The sequence below is a fragment of the Cyphomyrmex costatus genome, unplaced genomic scaffold, assembly GCF_001594065.2.
Source record: "Cyphomyrmex costatus isolate MS0001 unplaced genomic scaffold, Ccosl1.0 scaffold51, whole genome shotgun sequence".
NCBI classification, from domain to species: domain Eukaryota; kingdom Metazoa; phylum Arthropoda; class Insecta; order Hymenoptera; family Formicidae; genus Cyphomyrmex; species Cyphomyrmex costatus.
The window spans coordinates 218,733-228,371 of NW_017279354.1; the positions used below are offsets into that span (position 1 = coordinate 218,733).

At 30.0% G+C, this 9,639-nt stretch overlaps 1 protein-coding gene across 1 annotated transcript in view; it reads left to right on the forward strand.

Moving 5' to 3' along the window:
- The window catches only part of LOC108778764 (uncharacterized), a 45,321-nt gene extending 36,508 nt beyond the window's left edge, over positions 1 to 8,813 (forward strand). Inside the window, 8 exon segments of the mRNA XM_018546026.1 lie at positions 859 to 1,014; positions 2,244 to 2,506; positions 2,751 to 3,087; positions 3,450 to 3,695; positions 3,958 to 4,113; positions 6,786 to 6,916; positions 7,157 to 7,493; positions 8,646 to 8,813. Coding sequence (XP_018401528.1) covers positions 859 to 1,014; positions 2,244 to 2,506; positions 2,751 to 3,087; positions 3,450 to 3,695; positions 3,958 to 4,113; positions 6,786 to 6,916; positions 7,157 to 7,493; positions 8,646 to 8,813 — 1,794 coding nt within the window.
- The last annotated feature ends 826 nt before the right edge of the window (positions 8,814 to 9,639 follow it).

The following is a 9,639-nucleotide window of genomic DNA, read 5'->3' on the forward strand; positions in this document are numbered from 1 at the left end:
GGAACACTTTGGTCATCTGCTGTCTCGGATTTCTAATTGTGACTGTGAGTGATGCTTTATGAAATCAAATATACATGCAGTTAGTATATACGCGGTAACATCAAAATATTGCTGTTACACGAAACATTTTTATTTTAAATTTTGCTCATCTATAAAACGTAATAAAAAGGAATATATCTCGTACAAAAGTATTCAAAGTAAATCCAAAATAAAAGATGGTATTTAAATGTGGGTTTTAATACTCTTATTTTGCTCTCTATATTCAGAGCGTTTTGTATTTGGTATTACTTCCGATTATGTTACAGTCAATCAGCGACACGCAAGGGTCGACGATGTTGATTAAATCTCTCTTTTTTTACATTGTCATCACTTTGGAGGCATTCATATTTTGTTATGCTGGAGAATATCTCAGTGCCAAGGTCAGAATGATGCAGTTATATGATGAAGTATATTATCTTCATAAATTCTTACTCTATTTATAATTATAAATTTATTTATAATTATAAATAAATAGCGTAACAAAGTCTTGGTATAATTATTATAAGAAAAAATTTTATGTATCTTATACATTCATATATAATACTTTTTCTAATAATATTATGTTAAATTTTATATATATTTATTTTTTTTGTTGGTCGTGCTTGCAAATTTCATAATTTTCTGCGTATAACTTTATTGTTATATACAGATTCTTTAAATAAATTTCAATAATGGTATCAAATTATTAAAAAAATACATTTCGAGAAATATATTTATACTTATATTAAAGATGTAATTTATAGAATAATAATAATGGCGTACTTAAGCGGCATATTTTCTTATTATAATTCTGAAACTTAATCACTCACTCAATTGTAGGGCAATATGATTGGCGATGCAGCGTACGAAACTAAGTGGTACAACTTGAATCCCACTCAGAGTCGTATTTTATTATTGCTGATTTTGAGATCACAAAGAAAGTTAACTATTACAATCGGAAAATTTATGGATCTTTCTCTAGAACGTTTCACAACAGTAAGATGTACTTTCAAAATTACGCTTTCTTATATCTGATATAGGTTGTACGTATTTTAAAAGGAAATGCACTTTGTCAATTTTGAATTTAATTTATAAATTAGTAGAAGATAATATATTTTTATATATACAATTAAAGACGTAATATATATCTTTGTCTTTTACGTTTTATTTTTTTATAATGATTGTATTGTTAAAATATACAGCATGTTATTACCTGCGACGCAAAATACGACAAGTTGTACCTTCTCTCTTCTAGATTATTAAGGCATCAGCGTCTTATGTATCCGTGCTGCATGCTATGTCTTGAGAGTCATGTATAGTTGAAAAGCCAATACCTTTTGTATGTTTATGTAGCTATTGTGTTATAAGAAAAATGTGATATCTCGCAAATTCTAGTAACTCATTAGCGTTCCACGAACATGAACGCCCTTATGTAAAAATACATCAATATATCTCATTCGATTCAATAATAGCGTTGTTTTTTTTTTTACAGATAAACGTTTCTGTACAATTCAGCTCAATATCTTTTCCTTATTGTTACAAACTTTTACCCTCGCTTTTGATTCATCCTTATAAATTTACCTTCCATAATTCCTGCTCTTTGTTTCTTGGTATTTAAAAGTTTTAAGTATTCTACGCACGCGCATTTGCTACTCACGTGTGTTCAGTGCACGTATATTTACCTTGAATTTTTAATGTAAATAACGGACGAGTGATGCATATACCAGGGTTGGATGCTTTCGTGACTACGCTTGCCCATTTTTTTTTTGTAATTATAGAAAAGTCATTCTACAATTTTTATTTATGACTTCTAAGATAAAAGAAAAAATATGACATGAAATAAGCGATGAGTAATTACTGTCTTGTGTACACGGTCAAGGTGGGATCAATCGAGTGCTGTAAATCCATAAAATTTTACAGTTTCAACGAGACTTCTCACTCGCCCATACCTAAAAATTGACTTAGAACTTGAATCATGTTAAAGTTGGAAATTTTTTCTTCCAATCCATGACGCTCCGAAATTCAACGTCTTTTTAATTTTCTTGTATTCCAAAATATTTGAATTGTACTGATATCTTTATTTGGGATAAATATAATCTGCTGTTAAATCGATGTTTTCTACATTATATATAGTTTTATCTATAATATAGAGAAGAAAACCGAGAATTAGTGATAACTTACTATTAACTTATTCGTTTGAAGAACTGTTTTTGAACATAATGGAGACCAAGATAGATTCAACGAATATTGTGTGCTGGTCTGTGCAATATGGTCTTCGTATAATAGGGATATGGCCAAGCACGTCATGCGCAATTTTACTTAAAGTCCTCAGCATATCATCAATGATCGTGTTTCAAACCTTTCAGTATCAACACGTGATCGTGAATTTTGGAGAGGAGGATTTAATGATTCTTATGGATGCACTAAGCGTAACTTTCGCTTATACCCTTTTGCTTATCAAAATGCTTATTTTTGCATTCAATTCTCGGTAAGGTTTCTTCAAAGCGATATATACCGAGCACAGAATTAAATGCAATTCACGAACACTTCTCGTATCTTCTATTTTGGTTTTCAAGTTATAAACCGGAATAAAAAAAGATACTTTTTATTTATATATAAATTTACTATTAGTTTATGTAACATTGGCATAACGACAAAATAAAGACTTCTTTTTTGTTTTGCAATCATATTGGCCACAATCAATCAATATTTCTTTAAACTATTCGTTATAGTCTGTTGAACGAAATCATAACATGCATGATCAAAGATTGGAAGAATTGCGATATTTCGGATGAGTATACAATGACCAGAATAGCTTACGTATCTCGTTGGGTCTCCAACATTATAATTTGCTCGCATGTGACATCAGTATTCCTCTACGCGGTAGGGACAATAATGAAGATCAAAAATGAAAATCAAACCGATGCTCGAGAGCTCATCATCAAAATGGAGATACCTTTTAAGATTGAGAGCACATCAGTACACGTAGCTGTCCTTGTTACTCAATTTATTCACCAGACGATTGCAGCTGGAATGGTGGGTGTAGTGAATTCCTTACTAATAATATTGGTAAGTTAGAACATTTGTTTTGTGATTTGCTTGTATTCCTGGAACTAAAAATAATTATAATATATAATTCCGTGACAGAAGATTGTTTAAACATTTATTTATATATATATATAATAAAAACAAATATAATTATATAAAAATAATAGTTTATGGAATAAAATTATACACGCAGGTGCGAAAAGTACATTCTTTCATCTTCGTTCTATATGTTAATTTTAATTGAATCCAAGAAAACGAACGCAAATAACAATCGTTATTAGTCCGCACTTGTTGAAACAAGTTCTTTCGTATTTGTTCGTACTCATTTGTTGAATCCAAATTGAGACGTTATATTAAACTAAAAATATGCGATATTTATTTAGGTTCTTCACGTGTGTGGACAGATTGATATAATGCGGCAGAAACTGAGTGAAATTACGCGGAAGAACGTGGAGCAGAAGAACATCGAGCAGGGTGTGAACAAAAACGTCATAAAAGCGCTGATCGTTCGACATCAGCGAATTATCACCTTCTCCAAAAATATCGAAGATCTCTACTCCAATATTGCACTGGTACAATTTGTATCGAATACTCTGGTTATCTGTTGTTTAGGATTTCTCATCGTAATCGTAAGTACACTAAAATAATATAATTTCCATTGAAATATAAATTATTGTAATATGTGAAATTTTAGTCTATCGGTGCCCCAGGCGGATCAATGATGTTAGTCAAATCCGTGTTCTTTTACATTGTTATGAGCTTAGAAGCATTTGTGTATTGCTTTGTCGGACAACATCTGAGTACAAAAGTCTGTACAAAATATATTACATCTGATATACAATATCTGATGTGATATTCTCTTTGACAAAAATATACAATTATATATTTTAGAGCGAAATGGTCGGTGACGCGGCGTACGAATCGTTTTGGTATGAACTGAATCCTAGTCAAAATCGAGACATCCACATTATGATCATAAGATCCCAACAGCACTTAACGCTCACGATTGGGAGAGTTATGGAACTTTCTTTGAGACAATTTACCAGCGTAAGAATTTAGCAAAGTTAATGGAAATAACGATAAAAAAAATACATCTTTATGCACAAAATGTTATCACGAATATATCTTGACAATCATTTTTTAATCGTCGAGTCCTAATGTGTCATTCCTGTATGATAACTATAATAGCTTCTATTCTATCACGTTGTAGATCGTGAAAGCTTCGGCGTCATACGTGTCGGTGTTGCACGCAATGTATTGAGGTCTAAATATATCTACTTTGTACATCGGTTATATCTTCGCATGCAGATCGCTATAGTACTTTTACATGATTGGTCATTTTCCTATTCAGAGGCTCGACGGGGTTTCGTATCAAGTGTACGCGAATAGAGGAGCAAAAACATTATTTACTGAAGCATCGATTGGTGATAATCGTACTTGATTTGTATGTAGTGTATAAGAAAACAGCTATAAATACAACATTGATTCTGTCGATCGATGTACTGTGCCACAGATCTGATAAAATAAAAAGAATATTTCTTAAAAAAACAGAGAAATTTAATTTAATTATAAAATTAAGTTTTTTCATATTAATTAAGATCAAATTTTTATATTAAGTTTTATACTAATTAAAATGAAGTTTGAGAAAAATGCTTATTTCTTTAATAATTTTTTTTCTATCTATACATAATTAATTTCAAACATATAAAATTACATGCTTAATATATCCGTATATTATCATAAAATATGTACAAAAGTACATTAATGTATGTATACATGTAGTGTATAAAGATTACAAAAGCTGTTACTCTTTTTACTCATCTCTCTCTCTCTCTCTCTCTCTCTCTCTCTCTCTCTCTCTCTCTCTCTCTCTCTTTTCATATTAAATTTTCACATTAAATTTTCTCTCAAATAAAATTAATTATATAATAAGATAATGTTTTATGATCAAAAATTAAGTATATACATATTAACCATATTTTTACGATATCGTGTACGTTTTTATTTGCAATATTAGTATAAATTAATATAAATTTATTTGTTTAAGAATCTTGAGCTGCTGGTTAAAGATGAGTTGATGTTATGTAAAAGCTGTTGTACAAAATGTTACAATATTATGAACTTTCATCACAAGAAGGTATCACTCGTTGAGCTGTTTTTTTTTTTTTTCGTCACGTGCTCCAGCTTGTGCGCTACATATATGCTGTAGCCTGCAGTACTTTCTCGGAACCAGCTACAACGGTAAATATAATCTTCTCACTGGTTTTTCAATCGCAACGAAGGTACATCTTTATTTTCTCCCTACAACAAATCCCTCCGATATTTATGCTTTCTTCATAGTACGTTTCGACCTCGCAGTGAGCAGTTCTTGCAAGTTGTATTACTGTACCTCACCTCACTGCATTTTTAAGGAAAACGTGCTGCAGTGTAATCACCAGTTCGATAAACGAAGGGAACGATTCTACTGTTTATTCATCATTCATTATAATTATAATTTTTCGCAGTACAATACAAATATATGTTTAATGTATTGAATTGTATATTTTTCGATGGCAATATTTCAAAGCTTTTAATATTTGATCATGCACTTCGGGGACCAATAATATTTTTCTATTTGTAGATGTAGTAAGCTCAACTATAACTTAAGGATACGTTCCGTTTTCATGCTCATATGTTGTAAGCATCAGTTTATCCTTGCTCTTTATTAAATATTAATATTAATAGGAGAAATTATGCTTACAAGCATTGTAAGAGCAACAGAATGCACACGCTATCTCTGTTTATAATTAATAAATATTAATGAAAGATTGGTAAGACAGAATTATATTCAGTTGCCGAATTGTAATAAAGCTATTTTGATATAGTTATAATCTTTGAAATGTTTCTTATAGCTGACTAGTTTTAATTCAATTTAGTCAATACGTTTATGTTACTTGATCGGATATATCATTTCTATAGTATTATTTAAATTTTCCTGAATAGCGATTCGAGTCTCTTTTTGTTAGTATCAATACATGATGGTGAACATTTGCTTTACATTTTTAATATAAACAACGTACGGCAACAGAGGGTTGAGAGAAGAGTATATAGAAAACTTAGTAGCTGTCTTTACCTTAATTTTTTGTAATCACCGCAATTATTGAGACATCGACTTATAATTTTTTCTTGTGACTTCTGAAATAAAAAGAAATAAAATGTGAACAACTTTCATTGGTCGGTTACAACCAAGGTGGGGGCTACACGAATGCTCAATTAGATTCTAGCATTCTAGCGTTAGACTTTTACAGTTTTACTAAAACCTCTCTCGAGTGATCATATCTAGAGACAAAATCAAGTTAGAGCTATTGACTATATCGTACTTGAGAATTTCCCTTCTTTGAAGTTGAACGTTTTGTCAGTATTGCAGTTTTAGTGGAAAAATTTAAAACTGTATTTTACTGACAAATTATAAATGCTGTTACGTTAGCAAATTGATATTTTCTGGATGTACTTACTTATAATGTAGTTAGAGGAAATAGGAAAATTTTAATTTTGTGTTAGTGATAAACCACGTTGCAGTAAAACGAATTTATTTAGTATCAATGAATAACGAAATAAAATCGGCAAATACCATATGTCACTCCGTGGAGTTCGGTCTTCGCTTGATCGGTGTATGGCCGGATACATCATGTGCAATTTTCCGCAGAGTCTGTTGCATATCTTCGATGGCAGTATTTCAGATCTTTCAATATTGGTACTTGATCATGCACTTCGCCGAGAGCAATATTTTCTTTCTCATGGACGTGATAAGCGCAACTCTGACTTATAGTCTTCTGTTTGTCAAACTAATTTTTATCATATTCCATGTTCGGTAAGGTTCTCCATTACGATGTGGATTGAGTATAAAATTAAATACGGCCATACAATAAGCACATTTTATTGTTAGATCTTCTATTTTAGATCTCAAGCTAATTGCAAAAAGAAAAAATGTTTGATTTTTAATCTGTTTAAGTTTTGCAATTTTGCATTGACTCATATACTTCTGGAGTAATATTTCACAAATAACTGTGTTCTCATGTCAGTCAATATTTTTTTAAATAACATATTGTAGTCTGCTGGACGATATCATAGCACATATAGTCGATGATTGGAAAAAGCGCGATATTTCTGACGAATACACGATGAATAGAATGGCTTACATCTCTCGGTGGTTTTCCAATTTGATAATAAGTTCGCATGCAGCATCGGTATTCCTCTATGCAATCGGTACTCTATTAACGCACAAAAGCAGCAACCAAACTGATTCTCGAGAGCTCATTCTCAAGATGGAGTTACCTTTCGAGATCGAAACCACATCAGTATATTTTATCGTTCTCATTATACAGTTCGTTCATCAGGTAAGCGCTGCCAGTGTGTTGGCTGTGCTAAATTGTTTGCTGCTAACATTGGTAAGTTTGAATACTTTTTCATTATTTTTCTAAAATTATAAAGAAATATAATGTCAAGGATTTAAATGATCCAAAAAGTATGTTATTAAACAGATATATTATATTATATAAATAAAATATATAATTAAATGAAGAGAATACAATATGATTTGGTTTAAAAAGTAAATAGTTATATAAAATGGTTACTAAATGCAGTATTTTTGCTCTATTTCCTAAGTTATTAAAAATATGTAATAGATATAAGAGAGGCAGAAAAAATAAAAAACGCAATAATTATAAAGAGCATCAATTAATTATTAAATTGTTAATCAATTTAATTCGTGATAGTACTGCGATAGTTTATTAGAGTTGTGTTTCAAGACGATAATTGTTTAGCGCGCAGTTTGGAAAGACTACATATATCAGTATATAAATTCACGCAAAATTATATATAAGTAACTAAGATCCAAGCTAAACTGTTATATGCTTCGTATTCGTATTAGTTATGTTGCAATAATTATAAATTGATATATTAAAATTTTATTATTTAGTTTTTTGAAAACTTAAAGTTCCTTAATAACAATAATTAATATTAAATTCATTCAATATTTAAAAAAAAGAATACGAAAACAAAAAATACTTTTATTGTACATACCTGATGTTAAATTGAATTTGATTATAACATTTAGGTTCTTCATGCATGTGGACAAATTGATATATTGCGGCAGAAACTGAGTGAAATCACACGGAAGAACACCAAACAATATATGAACGATAGTATTGCAAAAATACTGATTATTCGGCATCAGAAAATTATTTCCTTCTCCAAAAATATTGAAACTCTCTTCTCAAACATAGCGCTGATACAATTCGTGTCAATCACTTTAGTCCTCTGTTCTCTAGGATTTGTCATCGTGATCGTAAGTACAGATGAAATAACATAACTTGTATTCAAAAAATATGATATTTAAATTTTTTAGTCTATTGGTGTTCCGGGTGGATCGCCTATGCTAGTAAAATCCGTGTTCTTTTACATTCTAGTCAATATGGAGGCATTTATAGTTTGCTTTCTTGGAGAATATCTCAGTACAAAAGTCAGTATATAATAATGATATATATACATATATTGTATATATTAGGTATATATATATTTTACAATAAAACTTATTATAGAGTAAAATGATTGGCGATGCGGCGTATGAAGCGCTTTGGTATAAATTGAATCCTATTCAGAATCGAGATATTCTCCTTATAATTATAAGATCACAGAAGTATTTGACGCTCACGATCGGAAAGGTCGCTGATCTTTCGCTAAAGCAATTTACTAACGTAAGGATTTAGTGAAATAATAAAAGTAGTTAAGTAGATACATATTCGTGGAATGGAATTTGATGTTGATTGATGTCTTGACGTGTTCAAGTGATGATCTCTAGTCACTTTATCACGGCACAAGTATTCGCGTACGGTGGCCATAATTGCTTTTATCATATTGTAGATCATGAAAGCCTCGGCGTCATATATGTCGGTGTTACACGCTATGTATTGAAGCCTAAACATACTTTATGTTTCGCTTATATCTTCGCGTGCAGAAGGATATAGTACTTTTACTGGGGTTATGTGATTAGCAATTTTCCTATTCAGAGACTCAATAGGGTTTCACATCAGATGTACATATATAAGAGTACACGAGTAGATGAGAATATAGTATTAAAGTATTAATTTGTGATGAATAATGTAAAGTTTATGTTCTATTTGATCGATGTACTTTTTCAAAGCTAATAACAACAAAATAAAAGCATTTAGTCAAGAATACTTTATTTAATTATATTTAAATTATAAGGTTAAAAATTAAACTTGGAAAAATCTGTACATGTTTGTACTGCACGTATGTGTAAAATATTTATATACTTTATATATATATATATATATATATATATATATATATGTATATTTAATATACAGTATAAGTATAAATGGAAAGGTATAACTTATAATACAATTATTTTATGTTTTGTTTCTTTTATTTTATATATATACAATATGTATTGTGTACATTTATATATAATTACATAATCACAAATTGGTTGCAAGACAAAATAATGATTGGTTTATTATTAAAAAATGAATATGTATTGATCACAATTTTATTATGTCATTTATATATAAT